Genomic DNA, 27,444 nt, shown 5'->3' on the forward strand with positions numbered 1-27,444 from the left:
ACCTACAACAATCAAGGTTTGACTACAATGAAACTGCTCACAGAGACCACAAGGGGGTGCACCAAGAGTGTCTACCTCAGGTAATTGGGACACTTAACACAGAAAGCCACTCTATCGACACAGCGAAGCATAAAAAAATGCCAAGACAAAGAAACAGGCCACAAAGGACAGAACTGGAGGAAAGCAGGCTACTGGATATAGAATTCTAAACCACACTTTTGAGGTCTCTCAAGAGGCTTCTAGAGGCTGTCAATAAACTTGATGAGATGTACAGGAAATCTAATGAGACCCTCGATGGTGTGATAAAGGACCAACTAGAAAGTAAGCATACACTGACTGAAATAAAGAATATTATACAGACTCCCAACAGCAGACCAGAGGAGCACAAGAATCAAGTCAAAGATTTGAAATGCAAGGAAGCAAAAAACACCCAACCGGAAAAGCAAAATGAAAAAAGAATCCGAAAGTGTGAAGATAGTGTAAGGAGCCTCTGGGACAGCTTCAAGCATACCAACATCAGAATAATAGGGGTGCCAGAAGATGAGAGAGAGCAAGATATTGAAAACCTATTTGAAGAAATAATGACAGAAAACTTCCCCTACTTGGTGAAAGAAATAGATTTACAAGTCCAGGAAGAGCAGAGAACCCCAAACAAAAGGAATCCAAAGAGGACCACACCAAGACACATCATAATTAAAATGCCAAGAGCAAAAGACAAAGAGAAAATCTTAAAAGCAGCAAGAGAAAGAAATTCAGTTACCTACAAGGGAATACCCATACGACTGTCAGCTGATTTCTCAACAGAAACTTTGCAGGCCAGAAGGGAATGGCAAGAAATATTCAAAGTGATGAATACCAAGAACCTACAACCAAGAGTACTTTATCCAGCAAAGCTATCATTCAGAATTGAAGGTCAGATAAAGAGCTTCACAGATAAGGAAAAGCTAAAGGAGTTCATCACCACCAAACCAGTATTATATGAAATGCTGAAAGGTATCCTTTAAGAAGAGGAAGAAGAAGAAAAAGGTAAAGATACAAATTATGAACAATAAATACGCATCTATCAACAAGTGAATCTAAGAATCAAGTGAATAAATAATCTGATGAACAGAATGAACTGGTGATTATAATAGAATCAGGGACATAGAAAGGGAATGGACTGACTATGCTTTGGGGGGGGAAGGGGTGTGGGAAATTCGGGAAGAGACTGGACAAAAATCATGCACCTATGAAGGAGGACAGTGGGTGGGGAGTGAGGGCGGAGGGTGGGGTGAGAACTGGGAGGAGGGGAGTTATGGGGGGAAAAAAGAGGAACAAATGTAATAATCTAAACAATAAAGATTTAATTATAAAAAAAAAGAAAATGTTGTCAATTTTATATTCAGTAGAGTGAAAATGAGATCTGGTTAGGAAAATAGAATTTGGTATTAAAAAGACTACATAAAAATTATTACAAGTTAACTAGTATTTAAAATATTATAATAGGGAATCAAATTCTTCCACTGTGTAAGTTGATCTTAGTAGAATGGGGTAGAAAAGTATATGCAGTTAATCCTTGAACAATGCAAGGGCTGGGGGTGCCAAACCCCATCTCCCCTCACTCTGCACAGTCCGAAAACCACATATAATTTTTGACTCCACAGAAACTTAAGTTGTCTCTTGGTATCTGCAGGGCAATGTTTCTAGGACTCCCAGAAGATACCAAAATCTGTGGATGCTCTCCAGTCCTCTATATAAAAGGGTATAGATCAATGCATATTATATAGAAATCTCTTAAATCAGCCATTCAGTATTTTGAAGTTAAATGTTCAAACTGTATTGCTATGAAGGGTTAAAACAATGTCCAAGAAGTAATTTACACAGAATAATATTTCTATAGGAAGAACTGGAAATTGTGAATAATCGATATTCTGAATGAGTCCATAAAGAATTTCATGTGAAGTGTTTAACTGAAAGATGATTGGCCAAGATGCAGACTATCATTTTATGTTATAGGTTAGCAAACTTTCTGCAAAGGACCAGAGAATAAATGGTTTAGGCTTTGTAGGCCATGCAGTCGCTACTGAAATCCAACTATGCAACTCTATTTACAATAGCAAATGTGAAAGCAGTCAAAAACAATACATAAAGAAATAAACATTGCTGTATTTCAATAAAACTTTATTTACAAAACAGGCAGGAAGTCAGATTTGGCCTGTGGGACATAGCTGACCAACCCTCATATACAAAACATGAGGAAATTTTCAGATACTGCATAAGTCATTGAGCTATTTAGCAGATATTAATAAATTTATGTTTATCTTCGCTTATCTTATCATTCTTCCTTCTGATCTTATGCTTACTAAATCTTCATGATGACCCTTTGAAGACTTTATAATTGATACTGAAATATTCAATGAACAAATACCTCAAATGTCTTTTAAACAGAGTGAAGATGTGGTTGATTGAAAAGAGCAAGCCAGCTGCTTTAGGTATGTATAATGCCTGGAGCATCCTATAGTACTTAAATAACTATTTGATTAATACTTTATTTTGATAATTGATCTTTCTTCCCCTAGGACATTGTATTCCAACAAATAAGCCCCATTTAATTTTTATTATATCTTTATCCCCTTCTTTCACTGGATTATTTCCTGTGTAGCCAGACCTCATCCTGTATAATAAAAGGCTAATATGCAAATCAACTGAATGGCAGAATGACCGGTCGCTATGACTCACACTGACCACCAGGGGGCAGATGCTCAATGCAGGAATTGCCCTTTGGTGGTCAGTGTGCTCCCACAGGGGGAGCTCCACTCAGCCAGAAGCCCTGAACTGGGCTCATGGCTGGCAGGCGCAGCGGCGGTGGCGGGAGCCTCTCTTGCCTCCACGGCAGCTCTAAGGATGTATGACTGACGGCTTAGGCCCGCTCCCCATGGGCCTAAGCCATCAGTCGTACATCCCCTGAGGGCTCCCGGACTGTGAGAAGGCACAGACCGGGCTGAGGGACCCACCCTCCGAGTGCACAAATTTCATGCACTGGGCCTCTAGTCCTATCTAATAATAGACAAACATGGTAATTAACTGTACCTTCGCTATGCCTCCCATTGGCTAATCAGCACAATATGCAAATTAGCCCAACCAAGATGGCGGCCGGCAGCCACACAGCTGAAGCGAGCAGGAGGCTTGCTTGCTCCAGTGATGGAGGAAGCCAAGGTTCCCCGCCTGCTCTGAGCTCCAAAAGCAACAAAGTTTCAATTATAGAAGCTAAACAAACCCCAGATACCTGCTTTCAGCCGGCCGTGGCCATGGAGCTGGAGCCGGCTCTTAGCTCCAGTGACAGCAACAAAGTTTCAATTATAGAAGCTAAACAAACCCCAGATACCTGCATTCAGCAGGCCGTGGCCTCAGAGCTGGAGCGAGCAGGAGTGGCTCTCAGCTCCAGTGATGGCAACAAAGTTTCAATTATAGAAGGTAAATAAATTCCAGAATAAAAAAAAAAAAAAAAAAAAAGGAGAGGCTGGGAGCTTCAGTTGCCGGCCAGCCTGAAAATGGCCCTCAGCCCCTCACCCAGACTGGCCAGGCACCCCAGTGGGGACCTCCACCCTAAAGGGGGTGTGGCCAGCCTGAAAACAGCCATCAGCCCCTCATCCAAGCTGGCCAGGCACCCCAGTGGGGACCCCCACCCTGAAGGGGGTGTGACCAGCTGCAAACAGCCATCAGCCCCTCACCCAGGCTGGCCAGGCACCCAAGCGGGACCTTCACTCTGATCCGGGACACCCTTCAGGGCAAACCAGCCGGCCCCCACCCATGCACCAGGCCTCTATCCTATATAGTAAAAGAGTAATATGCAAACTGACCCTAACAGCAGAAAGACTGGGAATGACTGCTCACTATGACACACACTGACCACCAGGGGGCAGACGCTCAATGCAGGAGCTGCACTCTGGTGGTCAGTGTGCTCACACATGGGGGAGCTCTGCTCAGCCACAAGCCAGGCTGATGGCTGCCAGTACAGTGGTGGTGGTGGGAGCCTCTCCCGCCTCCTCAGCAGCGCTAAGGATGTCCGACTGCAGCTTAGGTCTGCTCCCCGCTGGCCAGTGGACATCCCCCGAGGGCTGCCAGGCTACCAGAGGGATGTCTGATTGCCAGCTTAGGCCCAATCCCTTGGGGAGCAGGCCTAAGCCAGCAGGTGATCATCCTCCGAGGGGTCCCAGACTGCGAGAGGGCACAGGCCGGGTTGAGAGATTCCCTCCACCCCGAGTGCACAAATTTTTGTGCACCGGGCCTCTAGTTTAGTATAAAAGTAGCTTTTTATTGTCCTCAAACTGCCAGACTATTCCCTTACCTGCTTTTCACCATACATTTTGTGTTGCTCAGTTATTCTATTCTATTCAATTTAGTAGTCTTCTGTTTCCAGAAGGATCCAAGTGAAGGGCTAACCCCAATTCTCATGTCTTCCCTTCAGTCCTTCTCTTCCTTGACATCTTGCTTAGATTGACCACTGTCTTACATGCCACCATGCTCTCTGGTTCTCTATTTGTTCCTCACCCCGTCCCTCAAGCACCCCAACTGGGGATTGAACCCACAACCTGGGCATGTGCCAGTAATCAAGTCCTTGATCTTTTGGCATTTGGGTCAACACTCTAACTCAGTGGTTCTCAACCTTCCTAATGCCATGACCCTTTAATACAGTTCCTCATGTTTTGGTGACCCCCAACCATAAAATTATTTTTGTTGCTACTTCATAACTGTAATTTTGCTACTGTTATGAATTGTAATGTAAATATCTGATATGCAGGATGTATTTTCATTGTTACAAATTGAACATAATTAAAGCATAGTGATTAATCACAAAAATAATATGTAATTATATATGTGTTTTCCGATGGTCTTAGGCGACCCCTGTGAAAGGGTTGTTCCACCCCCGAAGGGGTTGCGATGCACAGGTTGCGAACCAGTGCTCTAACTGAACCATACTAACCAGGAATACCTTTTCTTCCTGCAGCTTCTTCAAGTTCTCTATTTTTGGCGCACATTTATCTTCTCTCTACTTTCAGCTGCAGCAATCTTCTCACCTCAATCAGTTTCAACTTTAGCTATGTTCAATTCCTAAGTCTGTATCTTCAGCCTTATTTCTCATTGTTATAGACCAATATTTTCTACCACTGATTAGATATCTCAAAACCAACAAGCCCCAAATTAACCCATTGCCTTTTCTCTAAAACTATTTTCAGTTTTTGTTCCTGACAATGGTACTTTCTAGTTACTAAGAGTCAAAATCACAATTGGCTCAAACTTCTTTCTCTTCCAATTGGTAGCCAGGGTTTGTTGAGTCTACCTGTAATGTTCATCTCAAGCATCTCCCTTGCTCCCTTTCTATTCTCACTGTTTCTTCCACAATTCAGGACCCTCATCACCACAGTGTACTTCTAACTTGTCTCTTCTTTCATTATTTATGTTTCAGAACTCTACTCTTGAATCTTCACCTTCTAGTTCATGGTGTAATGTCTGACATTTTATTCAGAAGAAATTTCTCCCTTTATTTTTTATGAAATTATATAGCTCCCCTTTTTTCTTTCTTAATAAAGTCATCCCATTTTTCATGATGTTAGTTATCTGTGCCCATGATGTTTTTCCTCATCTAAATTATAACTCTTCTGATAGTAAAGGCATCTAACTTACTTTTTTTAACCATTGATATAAACCATTACATTAGTAGGAGTTTGGTAAATATTCGGTAAGATAATTACCAATTAATGTAATTTCCAACTGTGAACTATTTATTCACAGGAAGTATGTCTTTAAAGGCTTACATGAATAGAAAGGGTGTGGGCAAGCATGACTCATCAGTTGGTTCAATGAGTTCAAGCACTAAGCCTATTGTGGGTCATACTAGATATCATGAGGAATCAATGAGAAAAAAGTAAAAAACACAGTTTCTGACATTAAAAGCTTATAATATAAAAAACAGGTATCTAAAATTTTAAATAACAGCCAAAGATAATGAACACTTCTGGTTCTGAATTTACCACAACCATTAAAGAAACATGGACTCCATTTTTACCTTTATCTGGCCTTTCTCACATGGTTCACTGCACACGGATCTGATGATGGTGTTTTTCTTGGACCATACCTCATCATCATCCATTTTTAATTCTCCATTGTCCCAGCTTCCAACATTGATATAATCAAAATAATCTTTTCCCATTTCCTTGAAGTTCATTATTTCATACCTTAGAAATGAGAATGTAACAATTATTCATCTAACAATATAAAATCTCAGCCATGAAAAATCGAAAGATTTCATTCCCAAACAATGTAAAAAATTAGTGATACTGGAATTTTCTATGACAGTACACTAAGACTAACAACAACAAAAAACCTGTCGGTTTCACTTTGTCTTCAGAGAGACTATTTTTTTTTTTAATTCAAGCATATACCTGAAATAGAAAGTAATCCCATCTGAGAAGGTGACCTGACCTTAGCAGGATGAAAGACAAGTTTTGAAATAACTTCAAGAAGTTTAAACAAGTACTGCTCTTAGGCTCCTAAAAAAGATAGAAAGGTTTTCATCTCCACTCAAGTAAAAGAAAATTTCCCTTTTCTAACCAAGTGAGAAATTTGGTAAATCTTTAATCTTCAGCTATGTGGAATGTGGGGGTAATTTGGAGAGGGCCTGGTTTTCCTTTCTTACTTTATCCTTTACCAATGGCAAAAGTCATTCTATATGGATACCTGCAGTGATATTTAAAATAAGTCTAAAAATAGCTTCTAAAGAACCTCATGTAATGTAAAAATCCCCAGATATACTATCACCCTGTGAATTATTAGCTGTTATTCTTATTTTGAGCATAGGCATAGCAATGTAAAGAGGGAAAATTGATGTGTTTAGGTGATTTTTCTTATATTAAGAACATTACCAGAGAATCATTTCTGAAATAATTTTTCAATCTGAGTACCTTGGATGAGTAGTAGAATCACCGTATCAGTTCCTATAGACATACCTGTAGGCATGTCTTAGGTGCACAGTGCTTTCACATAGTACCCTCTGATACTCCCTCCCAGAACTTACAGGATTGGCAGATGGGCTCTTATGAATGCCTCCTGCAACCGTCCATGCTCAGCATACTTAGTTATCTGGAAATTGACATGGATGGAAAACTTTCTAGCTTTGGGGTTCAATTTGCCAGATTGTCATAGTCAGACCAATACTCAGCACATAGATGCTAAGAACAAATCTGACATCAATCTGTTTGGACATACATTGTAAAATGATACCATTCTGGTTTCATTTCCAATCACGTTTTACTGTAGTATCTTTTTCAGAATGTTAACTCATTCTTAAGTTTTGTTGGCTATTCAGTGGCCAAAGGATAGTTCTACAGTGTTTTATTCGCAGTTGGTAACAATTTTGAGTAGCTGTCCAAATTCCATTTCTAAAACAAAAAACACACCAATCTATAGGATACAAAACTGAGTCCTACATCTTTCCACTCTGCCAGTTACCGCATGGCTACTAAGCTGAGATATTAGAACATGGAACACAGGTAAAAAGGACTCATATATATGATGTCATTGGCTACTTCAAATATATTGGGCTTCTAGCTCTTCAAAAGGTGACTCTGTGAGCAAGTAACTTTTGAACAATCCAGGCTGGGAAGAGGAAAGAAATCTAGGTGTCAGGAGGCTTCTCTCTTTGCTGCTTTTGATTTGAACAGATCTGAGAGTTTCATTATTCACCCCCAAATAAGCCATCAATCCAATTCTACCAATTCTTAACTCTGAAAAGATCTAGTCCAAACTCTTAATTCCACAGCCAATGGAACTGAAACTCAGTAAGGTAGTGAGTCTGACCTGATTGCAGAACATGCCAGCAGCTGAGCCAAGACCTAACCTCAGCCTTTAGGCTCCATTATCGAAATCTATTCGAAAAAGCTAAGAAATCAATTTCCCATTGTTTAATATTGCAGAAATCTGAACTACTCTACATTTCAAGGCTCTTATTGCTATATACATGCCTTTTTTGTTTTCTGTAGGAGAATTAGTGAAAAGTGAAAGGATTTAGTGTTCAAAAAATAAACATGAAAAAAATGTTGCCACTTCTTTAACTGGCCATAATTTCAAGTTGAAATATCCCGAAGATTTTAAAATATTGTCTACATGGCTAAAAAATCTAAAATACATTTTACCAAAAGGAAAAAATGTGTTCCATTAGTTTAGCCACAAAACTAAAGGAAGGCAGGGCTCAGTTACAGAAATAACTGTCTGAGTGATTATAACTTTCTGAAACTTAAAGCAGGCTTCCTCAGAAATAGTGAGGTTCTCCTTACCCAAAGGGCTGAAGAAAGATTGTTGTCAGAGGAATTGAAACATCATTTGATGGAGGGCATTGTAGAGAGCATGGGATTTTTATGGCTTCTAGGGTCCTCTCAGTCTATAATTCTGATGCCAAGGTGATTTTTTAAAAAAAAGTTTGTTTTAAATCCTTACTGGAGAATATTTTTCCATTGATTTTTTAGAGGGTGGAAGAGGGGGAGGGAGGGGAGAGAGAGAAAGAAAAAAAATGATGGGAGAGAGACACATTGATTGGTTGCCTCCCTCATGCTCCCCAACCTGGTCAGGGATAGAACATGTAACTGAGGTATGTGCTTTTGACCGAGAATTGAACCCACAACTCTTCAGTCTGTGGGCTGACACTCTAACCATTACCCCAAACCAGCCAGGTCTAAAAAAAGTTTAATTCTTAAAAATGTGGTGAATATTCTGTTGGTTAATGTAATGGGCTCTCCAAACACTGGTCCCTACAACAAAGCAATTATAATGACCTATGCCTTTGGAGTGGTATAATCACAGAGTAAAGGAGACCACAGAGTTGGTTTGACCAAAAGTTATGCCTACAGTCTGTATAGTCTCATTTTCCTGTTACTAATTGAGTATGTAACCTTGACCATTCCTCTTCCTTTCTCTGAAACTCAGTTTTCTCCCATGGAAGTTAGCATGTTGAAACAGATAATCTGTATGACCCTTCTATTGACAGGGCCACATAATAAGAATCAGTGTGCAAATAGCTCAGTATCTGTACATTTCTAGGGCCCTACCCTTGTTTACTACTTGTCACTCTAATTTTGTCCATCTGTTCCTCATTTCCTGTCTTCTTTTGGGATAATTTGGGTTTTAGAATTCCTCTATTGGCTTTTTAGCTATTCCTCTTGTATTAAAATTTAAGTGGGTGTTTATATGGGATTACAATATGTATTCTTAATTTATCTCATTTTCTACTTAAAGTTAATGTGCCACTTAATGTAAAATATAAGAACCTTGCCCATGTATACCCCCTTCCTTCATGTTGTCAAATATTTTACATTCATATATTTTACATTCACTTATAAATCTCACAATATAATGTTAAAATTTTTGCTTTAAGTAGTCATTGGTCTGACATTGCCTCAGTTCCAGACCATGACAATGCCTCTGAAATCTTAGTTTCAATGAACTCTCTATATCAGAGGTTGGAAAACGTTTGTTGTAAAGGGGCAGACAGTAAATACTTCAGGGTATGCGAAATTGCCTCCGGTTTGTGGAACTTCTCTACATTGCTAGTGTCATGTGAAAGCGCCACAAAACAGTATCTAAACAAATGAGTGCAAATGTGTTCCAATAAAATCTTATTTATAAAGAGAGCAGACTCTCATTGACCTGCAGGCAATAGTTTGCTGACCCGTAATCTATACCGTTGATGGTAAATAGTAAAGGTCCACATTTCTTAGCTGTAATTCCGAATTCCTTAGAGCTCTGAAAACCACACGTTTTTTTTGTTTGTTTTTTTTGTTTTACTTTTACCTTTACTTGGCAGTATAACAGAAGCCTATCTGAACTTACCTAGTGACAGAACCTGGCCCACACTGTCATGAGGCTACTGATAGTCAGTCTATTTATCACACTTCATGTGAATATTCATGTTTTGCTGCAGAAATATTAATGTGTTGATAAAGAAGTGCTGCTCCACAGCATGCCAGGGGCATTAGAGGACTATAACCTTTTGTACATTCAAACATTTTGAATTCTGTAACACACCTGGCACCAAGGTTTTCCTTAAAGAATTGTGAACTGATAGGACGCTAATTAGATGTGAGGTTGAAAAGCAATGATTCTAGTTTACTCTCCAATGACCCACAAGTGTGTGTGCCTAAGTGAGCTGCCACCTCTCCCAGCTTCCTCTGTTTAGGCTCTGGCTCTGGGACTCTGGCATTTTAAGGGAACACTTGACCACCCCAGGCTCCTCTGGTTTGGAATGCCTTTGATCTAGGAAAGCTGTAACTTTTAATCCACAGAACTAACAACAGAATGCCTTCAAATACATTTATCAGAAAACAATGGCTTTTTAAAATTGTGATCCCGGTTAATTGGCAGGGTGTTGTATATGGTTAGGGGTCGAAGCCCAGCAGGCTGAGTAAGAATACTGACTACCATTTATTAGACTGTGTCTTTGGGTGAGTTACTTAACCTTTGTGAGCCTCAGTTTGTAGACCTTAATCTGGAAAAGAGAATAATAATATTACTTATCCCATAGGATTCAAATGTAGAGGATTTAGCTTAGTGTTTGACCCAGAACACACACTCAATAAATGTTAGTTTTATTTATTTTGTAAATATAACTGGATTTGTTGGAAAAACAAAAAGTTTCAAACCACTTTTTCCTAAGTCTGGCTCATGCCCGCAGAAGCCAATTCTGATCATTTATTAATGAGTTAATATAATACCCAACCTTAGTAATGCATGGAAAAATCTCTAAACAGCTGTGAATGCCCAGAAATTGTTTGTAAAACGTTAGGTATATTACTATTAAGAGAATATTTAGAAATTTTTTTTTTTAGATATATTTAGAAATTTTATCTGAGTCTTAAAGAGATTCATGCTCCAAAGAAAGGTTAAGAACCAGCATTGGAAATGTATCTCATTACAGCATATTTGAAAGATTATAAATGAGACAGTGACTCGTTACGATTTTCCATTGGAATAGAACTGAACCATTTATTCACTATCTGGTTTGTGGAACTGGCTTGCATATATGAAATGAAAACTGAATGGTGAAGCTGTAATCACAACATCTGTGAACAATCCCAAGCTGATGTCAGTACGGTGAGGATGCATACAGGACTGATAAATCCATGTGTAGATACCAGAGCACAGGACTTGACCTAAGCCCAAAGACTGAGCTCATTGGTCTACCTGCCCCAAGAAGCATTACAGCAGATGCCAATTTTGACCCTGGGTAAATGCTTGTATCTCTCCCTCACCCTCTGCACCCTTCACTCCCTGTAATGGATAAACTGAATAGCCAAAAATTAGAAAACCACATGTGAAAAGTCAGCTAATCTTAGCTAACAGCCTGCCGGGAGCAATAGTCTTCACATCTCTAGAATAGAGAAAATATCCAGCTTTCCTCTTGGCTGCATGACTTGACACCAGCTGTAACCGAGAAGTCCAGTTTAGTATGAAATGGTAAGGGCTGCATCAGAGACAAGCTCTAGCTTACCTCGGGAATATGGGCCAAGCTAACCCAAGGTGTAGGCACCTAGGTGATGAGTCCTGGAGAGACTCTTGAAACTTTTTGGCACAGTCAACTGCAAACACTGTGTAAGGTCACCCTCTGCAAGCGCAGCTGTCAAACATAATCTGCTATGGGAAGAGTACCTGGAATTTAACAGGGGGAGACCAAAGGACCCCAATTGTTCTGCAGCAAGGCGGAGTGAAGACCCAGCCTTGCTACAACCCAGAATATCATTTCAATGACACCGTCTCTCATGGATTAAAAGTTCCATGTGAAGAGTCACTTAAGAATCTGGAGTATGAAATAGATGTGAATTCTGATAAGTTCTAGGTACTTCAGGACTTTCTCTGGAGGCTGACCTGTAATTATGTGTAAGTTCATATTTTCAGACTCCTCTCTATAAGTAATGGAAGGTGAAATGTCAGAGAAGAAGGCAATTTAGTCCTTGAGAAGGGAGAAAGTGCTCCAGTTGGAGGATAAGAAAATAAAATATGACTTGTAACTCTCTGTAGGTACAGCAAACAACATAACAGTGCCTCATACCTATTTCTGGAGTACCAGAGATTGAATTGTTCCTGTTTCAGAATAGCTTCATGACCCAAGAAGAGATCAGAATACAGGGAATAACATGGCAAACAGAACTTGTTTTTGATGATCTATGATAACGTGAGGCCCCTGCTTCTATGTTTACATCTCTGAAATATGGGGATGATTCCAAGACCATGTTTTGCACATCAGCATCAATATGTTTCCCTGGCCACAGAAAATAGGGCTTTCCCTCTCTGCCTCTTCTCACTTTGTGATGTTGGAGCTAGTCAAACATGACCAGGATGCCTGGAGATAAACAGGCACCTCAGGATCAAGAGATGGCTGTTGTTCAGGATCTATTGTCTAGAGGGGAATTGTAACATACCTTCCTGGAGAGTCTCCATTCTCATCGAATAAGATCATATCTCCAGAAACCCCAGTAAAATTCGTTTTCATCAGGGAGTCCAAAAGTTTCTGTCCATCGATGGGCTTCATTGCATCGCAGAGGCCCGCGTAGCCTGGGCAGAGGGACATCTGCATATTGTGAAGGCCATAGGCCATGGAGTAGATCGCATTGATCACAAATCCCATTTTGGAATCTTGAACGTGATGTGTTCTCAGAGTCAGAGAACCTGTTGGGAAACAAATTAAGAATTAACTTTGAGATTTAATTCAACTATAAGTACATCTAAGACTCTGAATAATTTTGGATAATTAGAAAATAGAGTGGAGTGACATTATAGCTAGAACCAGAGGTAAAACTACGACCCAACAGCCAACATACTATGACTAGTAATTGTCTTCTACTTCCTGTATGTGTTTCCTGCCCCGCCCGCCCCCCCCCCCCCCCCCCCCACAATCCCAAAGGACCTGAATCCCTAACAGCACCAAGGTTCACTTACCCCTTTACCCAACTCTGGGAATGGATTCAGGATAGCGCTACACTTATCTACCACAAAAGTTATCTCAAGGATGGATTAATCTCCCTGAACGCAGCTGTGATCACATACCTCAACAAATCTCCAGTGTCTAAACTATTAAGTTCTTACTTAGCTGAGCAAACTAGATCCTCCACTCTCTTGCCTCAACTTACCTATTTAGATTTATCACCTGCCATTCCAACCTCAAAGCACATGCTCTCCATAAATTAGACTATTTGGAAATTATTAAATATAACATTTAAGTTCCATTTATTCATTCATTAATTCAATAAACTTTTAATGGAGTCTGTACATATATAAAGCTATGTGGTAGATGAGCTAGAGAAACGACAAAGATGAATTGAACATGTATCCTGCACTTAAGAAGAAACTTGCTGGATAATAGAGCTAAATTACATAACTAAAGTGAAAGGCATAAGGTGGTAAATCTGTTATATAAGTAAGTGGAGTTAAAATCCATAGAGGCCCAAAGAGGGGGTGATCCCTTCCAATGAAGGGCTCTTGGAAAGTGTCATTAAAGAATTAACGTTCAATATGGGTTATTGAATTCAACAGTTATGGAGTGACTGCTCAAAACTTGCTGAGATTGGGGGACATAATGTTGAACAAGAGAAGACATGATTCTTGCTCTTGTTTACTTAGAGTCTAGAGGGCAGATGAGCATCTGGTTTGACAAATGCTGAGGTAGGACTGATTCAGGAAGGGCACCAGACCCAGAAGCTCACTGAAGCTTAGCATTATGGCTGAGTATCAGCTGGATGAAGAGTAGAAGGGAAGAGGGTTCCAAACATGTCTGAAGGTACACAGATGAGATAGAACACACTGTGTTTGGGAAACTTTACAAAGATTGAAATGGCCAGAACATGGAATGGGAGGTAGGAGAATGGGGAGAACTGAAGTAGTAGAGGAAGGCAGGACTGATTAAGTCACTTTAAGTTTGCTGTACTTTATTATAAGAACATGGAGATACTTTATAGTATTTAAAGTAGGAAGGAAACTGATCGGATTTCTATTTTAGAAAGACCAATCTGGCTACAGTGTGGAAAAGATTTAAAGGGCTGTAGGAATGGAGTCAGGAGGCAATGCAACAATCCCAGTGATAGTTGAAAATGACCTAGTCTAGGGCAGAGGACATGGTTATGGGCAGGAGTGTATAGGTCATAGGAGGTAGAATTTACTACCAGGCCCAGTGACTGAAGAATGCAGAGGAATGAGACATATAGGAAGAACATGGTAAGAAGATGAAAGAAACATCAAAGGTTTGTCATTTGGTGAAAAGTTTTCTTTAAGTGGGATAAAAAGGAACTCTTTCAAGATAGCATGGCTCTTGATGAGTTTTCAAACTATAGAGACATATTATCCTGTTCTTGATTGCTGGCAAAAAATGCTGACACTCTGCCGAAACCGGTTTGGCTCAGTGGATGGAGCGTCGGCCTGCGGACTCAAGGGTCCCGGGTTCGATTCCGGTCAAGGGCATGTACCTGGGTTGCGGGCACATCCCCAGTGGGAGATGTGCAGGAGGCAGCTGATCGATGTTTCTCTCTCATCGATGTTTCTAACTCTCTATCTCTCTCCCTTCCTCTCTGTAAAAAATCAATAAAATAAAAAAAAAAAAAAAAAAAAAAAAAAAATGCTGACACTCTTAAATTTCCCTGAGTACTAATACAGAGGATCACTAGGAAAACTAGCATAATTAATCCTGACAAGTATAAGAAGAGGAAGCCTGCTTCCTTTTCAAGACTTGAAGCTGGCCCCAGGCTGCCAGCCAAATCTTACAATTTCCTTCTCTACACTGAGTATATTCATACTTCCTCATTTCCCAATCTGCTGCTGGAAATTCCTCTAGGTGCTAAGTCAAATATATTGGGGGCACTTTTAATTCCTCTCTTTCCTTCCTAACTTCTCAAATCTTATTTGATCTATTTTCTAAAGACATCCAGAATTAAACCATTTCATATAGATCTACCTACCTCTGCCAGGTTCACGATGTATCATTTCCTGCCTGGATTACAGCAATAGTCTTTTAACTGGTCTGTTTTCTACCTTTGCCCATCCTCCTTCTACTCAAGCCAATTTTCAACAAAATAGCCAGAAAAATTCTGTTAAAATATGTCAGATCATGACACTCCTTTCATCAAACTTAACCAGTGGCTCCCTTATTACTGAAAGAAAAAGTCAAGTCCTTACAGTGACCCAAGAAGTCATACAGAAGTTTAGCTCGTGGTGCTCCACCCTTACCCTTCTGACTCGTTCCTGGTCCTCTGCACTTAAGTTATTCCTCTCTAGGCACTCTAATCTCCTCCCTGATCCTCAAATATGCCCAGGTGTGGTTCTGCCTCAAGGACCTTGTACTTACTGTTCCTTCTACCTGGAATGTGCTGCCTCAGAGATCTGCAGAGCATCCCTTCCCCAATTCAGGTCTTGACTCAAATATCATCCTCTCTGTGAGAGCACCTCTGGATATCCTGCCTAAAATGCATTTCCACCCCTCTCTTTCCACACTTTCCCTGTCTCCTCCCCCGATATTATTTTTCTCCTTACCACCACCTAAAATGCTATGTATTTTATATATCTGTCTTATTTATGGTCTGTCTCATCTACCCACTGAAATGAAAACTCATGAGATATGGGATTTTTTTCTGTTCTTTTCACTACTCAGTGCCTAGAACAGTGCCTGACACATAGTGGGTCCTCAACAAATATTTGTTGAAATAATTAAAGAACTGTCCCTTCTAACTAGATCATTACTACTATTTTATTTTCCTCCTTGAATGTACTAACACTAATACTACCTACTTTCAAAGGCTCCAAGAGAACTTCCTTCATGAAGACCACCATGATTGCAGATCCTAAAATTAAACTTGCCCTTCCAAACTCTCTATTACTTTCTCTACTCCTCTCACAGGCACCCTGAATACCTTACTATAGCAATGTAGGCACACTTACGGGACAGATAATTTGAACTATCCAGTCCCCAAGTTAGTCAATTGCCTACCTTCCTCTGTTTAAATCTTTAAATAGAGGCAGAGTTACTCACCTGATTGATACTACTTCCAGAAAACTGACTAAAAATAGGCCATCTTTGAGGTCATCTCCAAACTCACTATCAGAATTCAGCAATGAGTGTTTTTATGTCTATTAAACATGTGGTAGTTGATTCTCATTCTTTTATTTTTTTTGTCTTATTAGCAGAATTGAGAGATCTAGGTTTACATTCCTATTTTATGTCTTCCTAGCTCTTTGACTTGGAAAAGTTACTTAACTCTTCTAAGATTAAATTTAATCATTTGTTAAATGAAGACCTTCACCTTGCAAGGGTGATATGAGAATTAAATAGGAAAGTCATAAGTACCTCACACAAGGCCTGGCACAAGGTAGGTCCTTTATAAATAGTAACTATATCAAAATGTACTAGTAAATCATAATAACTTTTAGTCACTATGTTTTATGGTTAAGACTTTGGAGAATAAAAGCAAGCCAAAGGTCTCCTCTGATGTGATGCTCTCAGGTGCTCATCTTTCAGGTTCTCCTTCTGATTTTTTATGCCTTGTCTATAGGAGACAGCAACTGGCACTAAGGCAAAACTTGAACCTTATTCACTTGCAAATAAAATCACAGTGCTCAGGGCATGGTTCCTGCATTCTTTGTTGAATGGGTGCAAGAATGAAAATTTGCATTTGTTTGGCAGTTGTCAAAATAATTTTTTGTGTGTACCAGTGATGTGCATCAATACTGTGTCCAAATTGTAGAGATAAAGAAACTGATGTGGAGACAGGTTAATTAGATTTTTCGAGGTCACACAGATAGTCAAAATCGTAAGTAGACAAGAAATTCTAGAGCTAAAATTAGTATCTTTTTTGCTATATAACATTGCTTTTCACTGGAAATATGTACTCCCTGAACAATATAATGCAGTGGTTCTCAACCTTCCTAATGCTGGGACCCTTTAATAGAGTTCCTCATGTTGTGGTGACCCCCAACCACAAAATTATTTTCGTTGCTACTTCATAACTGTAATTTTGCTACTGTTATGAATCGTAATGTAAATATCTGCATTTTCATTGTTACAAATTGAACATAATTAAAGCATAGTGATTAATCACAAAAACAACATGTAATTATATATGTGTTTTCCGATGGTCTTAGGTGACCCCTGTGAAAGGGTCATTCGACCCCCAAAGGGGTCACCACCCACAGGTTGAGAACCGCTGATATAGTGTATTGCCCTATTAAAATATTTTTAATTAAATGCTAAAATTAGGGAGAATAAACTAGCAATAATATTGGATCTTTCCTGGAAAATGCTTTGTGTCTGTCCCCTTGAATAGTGCCCACTGGTGGGCCCAGGAATATATAGAAAGAGCTGACCACCAGCAAGAGCTTGAAAACCAAGGAACACATGTGTTTGTGCACAGTCTGTTGAATGGTTTGTTACTATTGAGTATCCGGTACCAACTGGCCTATTTGGGGAACATTAGGGTCTTGTAGAAGTTCCTGGTGACTCTTTTCTCTTGTCACCTAAAGATTTCATATGATTGCGCCAAAACCGGTTTGGCTCAGTGCATAGAGCGTCGGCCTGCGGACTGAAGGCAGTCCCAGGTTCGATTCCGGTCAAGGGCATGTACCTTGGTTGCGGGCACATTCCTGGTGGGAGATGTGCAGGAGGCAGCTGATCGATGTCTCTCTCATCGATGTTTCTGACTCTCTATCCCTCTCCCTTCCTCTCTGTAAAAAATCAATAAAATATATTTAAAAAAAAAAAAGATTTCATATGATTGCAAATTAAAAAAAAAACTTGCTAGAAGAAACTAATGGAACTTTAGCCTTTGTAATTTCTCAATTCATTTCGATACATGTATTTTTAAAGGAAGATATTTTAAACTGTTTTAGCATTCAGGCTGCAGCAGGGGTTCAATTTAGAGACATTCAAGTTTGAATTCTGCCTACACCATTTCACCTACTTTCCAGACTCTTTCCTTCAATTAGAAGAAGCAATTCATGGCTGAGCTCTCACCTTCAGGGGGCTGACAGCTATGTTGAAATGTGTACTAACAAAATAAATTCTTTACAAAATGCTTTAATTTCATCAAACTCAGTGAACTTGGAGCGCTTTCCACTATAGATGAAAAAACAAAGGGAATCAAGACGACTGACTGTAAATAACTGGCAAGTTTAGCTTTTTGTATAGGGGGGGAGTGCTACACACATTAAAAGCAATCAATACAACAGATATTTGTAGATGTGGGGAGTCAGCTGATTAATTAGAGAGTTTTTCTGCCTCTTATTTCCTCAGGTTTAGATCTCTGTCTAACTCCACCCCCTTCCTAACTCCACATAATTCTAAAGGGGGTGAATCTTCGCAATGTTCTCTTAGCCCTAGCCAGTTTTGCTCAGTGGATAGAACCTCAGCCTGTGAACTGAAAGGTCCTGGGTTTGATTCCGGTCAAGGGCCATGCCTGGGTTGCAGGCTTGATCCCTGGGGAGCATGCAGGAGGCAGTCGATCAATGATTCTCATCATTGATGTTTCTTTCTATCTCTTTTTCTCTCTCTTCCTTCCTCTCTGAAATCAATAAAAATATATATATATTTTAAAAAGATGTTGTCTTACTTTATGTTAGAGAGTGCATGTCAGCTCCTCAGAGCAGCTGAACATAAAGGCAGGAGAACAGGTTCTAGAACCAGGCAGCAGGTTAGAATCACAGCTGGTCTGTGTGACTTTGGCCAAAGACATTAACCAGTCTGTGCCTGAAGAAAATGGGTTTAATAATAGTGTCTAACTATTTTTTATTTGGAAATACTTCATTTTAACTAAAATAGTTTTATACAAGTATGAAATAAGTTTATACTTATAAAGCATTTGATGAAATAAATTGATTTATGTTATGTGGTTCCTGACCCATGTTCTGTTATTAATGATCTGGTTTATTTCTTCACAAACAAATTATAAAGATCTGGAAGAAGTATATTGCCAAGCAGGGGCTTTAGCTAGGGCAAATGTGCCAACTGTGTTCTTTGAGGGGTCGTATAATGTAAGGCTTTGGAGTGTTTTTCTTGGAGAAATATCATAATATATTGGACCCATCTCAGAGAGTAGACACCTTTCTTTCTGATCATTTCTTTAACATACAGATGCTGGACTCTTTTACTGGCTGTATAGTGTTCCCTTGTATGGATATAGCATGATTTATTTTGACTAATTCCAGATTGTCATAATTTCTTTCTTAGGTTACTTCAACAGCCCCCTAACAGATCTTACTATCTCCGATCTTGCCCTGCCTGAGCCTCTATATTTCCAATGTAGATATATAGAGAGTTGTCTTTCTAAAGTGCAAAACTGATTTTGTTAGCCCCCAAGCAAAACCATTCAGCTGATATCCAAATTATACTGTAAATACCTTTTCCTGACCTTTAAGACCTTTCTTATTCTGCCCTCAATTTACTTCTCTACTCCGATCTATCATACTCCCTAGGGACAAAGATTCTGTGTCAGTTACAGAGGTAGCCCTTGTGCCTAGCCCTACACCTGACACATCATTGGCACGAGTAACATATATAAAATACATGAAAGAGGACTGGTGTCTCAAAGGTACTCAGATTGTCAAATCAGTTTACTGAAGCAATTTTTCCTTTGTAGAAAGACACTAAATAAAATTAAACAATGCCGGCTTACAACAGGATCTGCCAGGTAGACCGGACAATACTATTAAGTAATCAGTGTGATTTTACCATCTAATAAAACTACATGGCAAAAATCCAGGCCCAGTCCATATGGAGAAAGCACTCTGAGTCCTGTTTTTCCCACTGAATGCAGCCAAGAACCCTGGGTGGAATGACTTTCTGTCCTGAAAAGTAAAGGTAACAGGAGAACGAGGGAAGAAAACCAGGATTCATAATGCCACTGAACCATGCATAACATTCTTGGATCTCTTTCCTCCAGTACCTCCTGGCCTGGACTCAAAGGCAGCCCCAAACATGGGCTGTGTACCAGGCCCCGGTGCAGGCACCAAGAGCACCAAGAGGAGCTCTCTATTACTGGTCTTAAGAGTGGAAAGGGCACCCTACAAGGCAGAGAGAGTGGGAGAAAAGCCATTTTTTTTGTGTTTATTTGTTTGTTTTCCTATGCAAGTCCCCGGCAACTCTGCAGAGGGGGAGTGGCAAAGGCAAATGTGGCTCTCCCCACTTGGCTCCCATGATAATCTAGCTGAAGGAACAGAAAGTATGAGACACAGGTAGGAACTAAAGCCTCAAATTTCTACACAGGAGACAAGGAGGGGAATAAGAGAAGCTGGGACCTGGAGTGTCAGGGAGACTATAGAGCAGGAAGGAGATCAAGAAAGTGAACCCACAAAATTGAAAATGATCCTAGACTCCCCTCTGAGTTGTGCAGGCATGGGTTTGACCCCCGTCAGCATACCAAAGTTTTGAGAAGTGAACTATGGGATTCAACACTGCCTCAGCCCAAGACTGGCCCCTCAAGGAGGCACATGCACAGTAAATACCGATAGCAGTGCCAAGGCCTGGACAACTGCCCTGATAATGGGCTCTCAGGCCACAGACGGTGGGTGCAAGCTTATAACCTGAAGATAACCAGATCAATTTCCTGTATTTTTTTTAAAAAATATATTTTATTGATTTTTTACAGAGAGGAAGGGAGAGGGAGAGAGAGTTAGAAACATCAATGAGAGAGAAACATCGATCAGCTGCCTCCTACACACCCCCCAACTGGGGATGTGCCCGCAACCAAGGTACACGCCCTTGATGGGAATCAAACCTGGGACCCATCAGTCTGCAGGCCGACGCTCTATCCACTCAGCCAAACCAGTTAGGGCAATTTCCTGTATTTTTAAAATAAATATTTGACATAAGATAACATTATGTCTGAAATGTCCAGAATCAGAAGGAAGGAGACTGTCTACGGCCTCTGGGAGTGCTGTAAGGATCCCACCACCTCTTACTGATCTTCTGTCTCCATTCCCAAGCATCCTGCTCTCCTTTGGTTGACACAATCTTTCTATAGATGTCTTAATAAACTCAGTTATATTCACTTCCTTTGTTCTTGCTAGCCAGACCCTAGAGAGAAATTCTGGCTCACTAGTTAATTTATTTGCTGGCACATTCAGAGATTAAGTTATTGATTAAACAGATGTTTACTGAGTCCTTATTGTATGTCAGACACTATGCTGGATGCTGGTGATATAAACGTGAGTAATACAGTATCTCTTTCCTCAAAAACCTTAGCGTGTAAGGCAGGCAGAGGCTCAGTGATAGAAGTTTGTGAGGGTATACAAACTATGAAGACCAAGCCCACATTGATCTTGCTTATTATTGTATTTTCAGCGCCCAGAATAGTGGTTAACATTGTCATGAATACATTGGCAGGTCATAATGAATGATGGGCAATGTAGTGGGCCAGAGAGTATACCCTTGTGAGGGTATAAAGAGTTTCACCTTCTTAGGGCAGATTTTAAAGTCCCAAGTGTCTGTCATAAAAGGGCTCATTTTCTCCAGATTTCTTTTCTTATTCAATAAGGAGAAAAGAGAGGACGTGTTACTGACTTGGCATGTAAATGCCTGGAAGAACTGGACTTCATCCAGCAGTATTTCCTGTTTAGGGATTAGTTTGTAGGGTCTGCTCTGGGCCGGCCCAGTGTAGGCAGGAGGATGTGTGCCAACTCAAACTTGCCAACTGCTCTCGGGCCGGATCTGCCACACAGCAGCCTGCACTGAGGAAATGGGAGAGGGAGGGTGGCTGTTTTCTCTTTGTTTCTTCAAAACTGGATTTCTAATTTAGAACACTGAGCATTCAATCCTAATTTTGCTATTGTTTCATCAAATCAGAAGGCCCCACAAGGATGGGCAGAAACTGAATCCTCCAATCTGTGATGACAATTTAATTTTATAGTGTTCAAAACATGCTCTTTCATTCATCTGGGGAACCAGAACTTTGAAGCTTAATAGCCGTTAGACAAAGGGAAATCAGACCGGCTTAACAATGTGGAATCAAAGGATGTCTGAGATGCGAGAGACGGGGAAGCATCTAGGTTAGAAGCTGCAAAAAGGAAGCCCTTGGGCTGAACTCCTTTATTCCTCTTCGGCCTAAATGCTATTTTGTGGAAATTTCACATATGAATCCAGCTTTGTAGACTCTTGACAAACTCAGATGTCACAATACTGGCTTCACATTCTCACCTGGCAAATGCTGACCTGCTTCTATTTCTTATCTCTTTGGCTCCTCTAGGCATCTGAGATTGGGACTGCCTAATCTGGTCCAATAAACTCATTTTATAGATGATGGAAATAAGACCAATAGAAGGAAAAGGATTTCCTTAAAGTCATACCTTTGATGGTAGCTGGCCCGCTACCCTTGTGTCCAAACTCTTGGGTTAGTGCTATTTTCATATGAGAGGCAAAAAACCCCCCATGATTGAATATTGTTTTCAGCAAGCTAACTCATGACTATAGAGTAATGAAATTGGCAATGGTTTTCTTTTTCAAAAATCTTGTTAGTTCTTTGTGTTAGTCTTTGTGCTAACTACGAAAATGCATTCAGATGGCCCTCATTATTTCCTCTCCACCTACCAGTTGGGGAAGAATAGTAAAGAAAAGCAGGCTCTACGGAAAGGGATTCAAATATTTTCTAGGAAGGAGATTATCAATCTGGAAGATGCCATTGGATAACATACTGTAACGCTGTAATGAAAAAGAATTGCTGTGAAACAAATTCTCCCAACTCTCATTTATTTTCCGGATCTACTCATTCCTCATGCCTCTGGCAAATGGATTCCAGTTATGCTCAGTGGATGACACCATAATTTGTTTCCTGCTGTGACAGCAGGGCAGAGCATCCCCCAAGCCAGAATTAATCTTTGGCCATTACCTGCTCCCACAGAAATGTGTTTATACCTCCATTACAACACATAATGCTTTCTGCCATGCATTAGCATCATCTATGTGCTTGTCTGTGCCCACCACAGAGTACGAGCATCCTGAAGGCTAAAACTGTCTTGTTTATATTGTATCTCCCACAGTTCCAACACTGTGGTATAGAGTGTGCAATTAATTCTTTCATTTAACATTTATTAAACAAAAGCCTCTAAATATACCAGGAGATTCAGAGGTTAGCTCAGAATAGACAGTCAGCTCTATGAAGACCAAGCCCACATTGATCTTGCTTATTATTGTATTTTCAGCAGCCAGAATAGTGGTTGACATTGTCATGAATATATTGGCAGGTCATAATGAATGATGGGTAATGTAGTGGGCCAAAGAGAGAAACTAATAATATAATGAAGATGCAAGTATCTTCTTGGGAGCATATGTTAAGATTAATAATAAAAAAGGACTAGTTATTTATATGGTTTAGGGCAGGGGTGGGCAACCCCTGGCATGCGTGCCAAACATGGCACGCCAGTAACGTTTGCTGGCACGCGAAACCCTCTCTTATAATCTTCCATTTACAATTTTTTTCTTAATATCGACTTTTTTATTTTTCAGATAAATTCAGTGTAGGTGCATCTTAGATAAATAATTTTACATAACAAGTTATCTTAAAGACCATAAACATGGATTGATGAGAGAGGGGAAGAGCAATTTCTATGCCTCTGCCTTAACTCTCCCTGCCTTCCTAGATCTGACCAATGTTTTGGTTTCATCCACAAATGCTTGTGAATCTTTGTTCTCAGTGGTGAATTTTGTTAAGTCTCGAAATAGGAGTAGCCTGACGGATGACAGTAGTAGCTCGTGCATATCTCTGAAGGTCACGAAATATAAACCTGATGTAAAATCTCTGTCATCAGTGATGCAGCAGCAAAAGTCCCACTGATAATATCAAACGGAGTCATAAAGTTTTCTGTCGGACTATCAGTGTACATGTATACATTAAAAAATAAATGTATTTTTCATCATCATATACTGTGTTTCTGTCACTCGAATGAATATTATTATTTCTTCAAGGTTCTTCACATACGTACACCTTAAGAGATATCAAATAGGCGTAACATGTTCTCAAAAATTAGGGTTGGCACGCAGAAGAATTTTGAGTCAGAGATTTTGCTGGTTTTGGCACGCACTCACAAAAAGGTTGCCCACCCCTGGTCTAGGGCTTAGTCAGAAACCAGTGATGTCATAAAAGAAAGATTAGTGTATGCGAGGGTTGAAGTAACTAATGACATTACATAAATCATCCATCCCCTTTCCTAACACTGTGCGTATTGTGCATCAGGAAACATGGAAACACTGGGAACCCAGAGTTGTACCCGGTCCCCTACAGATACACCAGTTTAGATTTTCTGCAGTGACTCCAATTTATAACTGTGCCTGAAATACAGGCAGTTGACCTCTAAATGCTGATATTAAAATGCAAATGATCGCAGTAGCTGCGGAAAGAAGACATCTTCAGGGAGCTACAGAAACTCAACAGGGATCCTACACTTCTATGTGCAGATCGCCAAATTTTAAATTTAAATGATTCACCATTAACTGCCGGTTGGCAGCCCTCTGATGGATGTTATTTCAGCTAGCATATCTCATTCATTCACATTACAGTATTTTGAGGAACTTCCATATGGTGTGTAAATGAAGGAAGAATTCCACAGGGATATGAAGGCTGGTGGTTATGCTATTATTCAAAAGAGTAAATGGCAAAAAGCCATAGCATTTCATTCTCATTTTTAAACTCAGACCAGATTCTTAGACCAGAACTTTCCTGCGTGGCTCTGTCTGTCTGTCCATCTTTATCGTCATTATTCTTTTTCATTTTAACTGTGTTTCATAGTGTTTCCTGAAGATGTGGCTTTCCCATCTTAATCTGGTGAGTTTCCTCACAGTTTAATGGTCACATTACTGTGAAGTTGCACTATAGTTTCCCAGGTAGGATTGAGTAATTCTTCTTTTCAGGGCTTCCTTATTTGCAAAACAAGGAAATTAATACCTGTTGGAGAGTTGTGAGATTTAGAGATAATACATACAGAAGTCAAGACCCTGAAACAGGTACTAAGTAACTAGAGACTTGTGCTGCTGTGGTTGTACACCTAGTACAATTTATATACAAGAGGTCACTAGATGAGTCTAATATGTTTATAAAGTTTTGTCCCCACCTGTGAACATTTGAGAACTACTCTGCTTTTTTACTCACGTAATGTCCCAGAGTTTTTGCTTCTGAAAATAAGGGATGCTAAAAACTTAACTTCTAATTAAAAATTACAAGCATGATAAATGAAAAACCCATCTTGTATAATAAGCACCATAATTGAAATGAAGTAGAAAATTGAAAAAATGAATTACATTGTGGCCTATAAATTTTCTGTGAAGAATTAAAGCACAAAATGCAGAGTTCACAAATTGTACACATGGAAGATTAATTATCACGTGTAATACAAGAGATTTGATTAGGGTAGAGATAGTTGTGCAAAATGTTATCCACTGGATCATTTTTATTAAAAAAGTCCACTTCTGAGGATGCTAGTTACTGCCCCATTAGTACTGGCTTCTTTATTATAGATATTACTTTAAAATCACAATAATACCACTTGCAGCCATGACAATGGTTATTTTCTATAAACTATTTTATTCTGAAATATTTTAAAAGTAGTCATTAAAGGATAAGAGATGGGAGAAGAAGAACCCCACAGATGCTAGATGCTGGTTGCTTTACTTTCATTGCCTCATTTAATCCTCAGGGCAAACATATAAACTAAGCATTATATTCTGCCGTTGTTGAGATGAGAAAATTTGGGCTCAGAGAGTTAAAATAAAATGCCAATGACATAAAGTTAAAATGTGGTAAAGTAGAATTTTAAACTCAATTTAAGTGGCTCTATAGACTGACCTTTCTATGCCTGTATCTACCCTAACTTTTTATAAACATAAGGTCACTTTTGCAAATGTCATTTTCTGTCACTTGAAATTGAGAATAAGCATCTCTATTAATTCTGAAAGTAGCACTTGAGGGGAAAATTATATATATATATATATATATATATATATATATATATATATATATATAACATTTTAATTAATAGTACTGGGTACTATTTACTGAGAAATTATTATTATCCTAATTTAGTCATTATTAAAGCCCTACCATTAACCTCATTTTAAAATATATTTATATTTTTATTGATTTTATAGAGGAAGGGAGAGTGAGAGAGAGAAACATCAATGATGAAAGAGAATCATTGATTGGCTGCCTCCTATACGCCCTCTACTGGGGATCGAGCAGCATCCTGGGCATGTGTCCTGACTGGGAATAGAACTGTGATTTCCTGGTTCATAGGTCTATGCTCAACCACTGAGCCACAATGGTAGGACAACTTCATTTTTTATACAAGGAAACTGAGGTATTAGGCAACTTTTCTAAGGACAAATAGATCAAAAACACATCAAATTGTAAAGCATCGCTAGTATCTGGGCGGAACACTTCTCAAACACTCTGGCACTGTATTAACACAGAGATTCTTGGGGGGAATAACAGAAGAAACCATTCTATGAAACATTAACTTTCTTACCTCGTAGGCTCAGTCCCAACTTAACTTCAATCACCTAAGCACCAGACAACACAACCAAGGTCTTTTCTCGTGCACTGGTATTTAATACCTGTGTTAAAGTCAACATCCAATAGCATGGAAACTAAACTAAATCTCCTTGAGACTACTCAGTGAGGGATGGATTTTTCCTGCAAAGTTCCATATTGGGTTCAATGGTGGCTCAATGTTATCAGCTGGACAACTTACTAATTATTTGAGTTCCAATTCAACTATTATTTTTTATTAAAAATCTACTTGTTTGGTTCTACCTACTGTTCCATGTATTTGTTTTGCATTCAAAGAAGGCAGCACAATATAATTTAAAAAAAAGATAATTTAGAGTCTTAGATTCAAATTTTTGCTCTGTATTTGGCATTTACATGTCCTTGGCTGGGAAACCCAGTGAATCTCATTGAAGCCTTAGTTTGCTTAGCTGTAAAATAACAGCTATAATCATATCTGAGGATCAAGAGAGAGCAAGTGAATGAAAGAGCAAGAGGAAACCTTGAACCATTGATAATTATAACAAATTAATACTGTTATTTTATAATCTATAGAGTTTAGAGAAGGTTATACCAGTTTTCTAAAGAAATCTGTGAGCCAGTTCATCTTCATTCTAGAGTGAAGCAATTCAGAACTGAGACATTCATGTCCTCTGAAAAAAATTCCCACTTCTTACATCTAATTGTTGCTGTAAGTCAAGGTGGGACCTGCCCTTGGTTATATTAACTGTGGCCCCATCTGTAGATGTTTCTGTCCTGAGTCTGAAATACTTCCCTTCCCTGCATAGTCTCCAGGATGGATTCACTTTTTTTAATCACAGAGGAAAGCCACGGAGTTAAAAAAATGAAATGATTCACAAAGACAGAGAGATTTGTGTACAATCTCTCATTTAAAAACATTTTCTAAAATATCAAG

At 39.4% G+C, this 27,444-nt stretch overlaps 1 protein-coding gene across 3 annotated transcripts in view; it reads right to left on the bottom strand.

Annotated features, from left to right (window-relative positions):
• Positions 1-27,444, bottom strand: part of GRM5 (glutamate metabotropic receptor 5) — a 443,750-nt gene that overhangs the window by 85,404 nt on the left and 330,902 nt on the right. For all 3 annotated transcript variants that reach the window (XM_070425829.1, XM_070425827.1, XM_070425828.1), the window contains exons 5-6: positions 12,447-12,693; positions 6,047-6,215 (exon numbers count right to left, since the gene is read on the bottom strand). In XM_070425829.1, the coding sequence (XP_070281930.1) occupies positions 6,047-6,215; positions 12,447-12,693 (416 nt within the window). The remainder of the gene's footprint in view (positions 1-6,046; positions 6,216-12,446; positions 12,694-27,444) is intronic.

The sequence above is a fragment of the Myotis yumanensis genome, unplaced genomic scaffold, assembly GCF_028538775.1.
Source record: "Myotis yumanensis isolate MYYU_CA2020_CCGP unplaced genomic scaffold, mMyoYum1.0.hap1 SCAF_10, whole genome shotgun sequence".
In the NCBI taxonomy this organism is placed as follows: Eukaryota; Metazoa; Chordata; class Mammalia; order Chiroptera; family Vespertilionidae; genus Myotis; species Myotis yumanensis.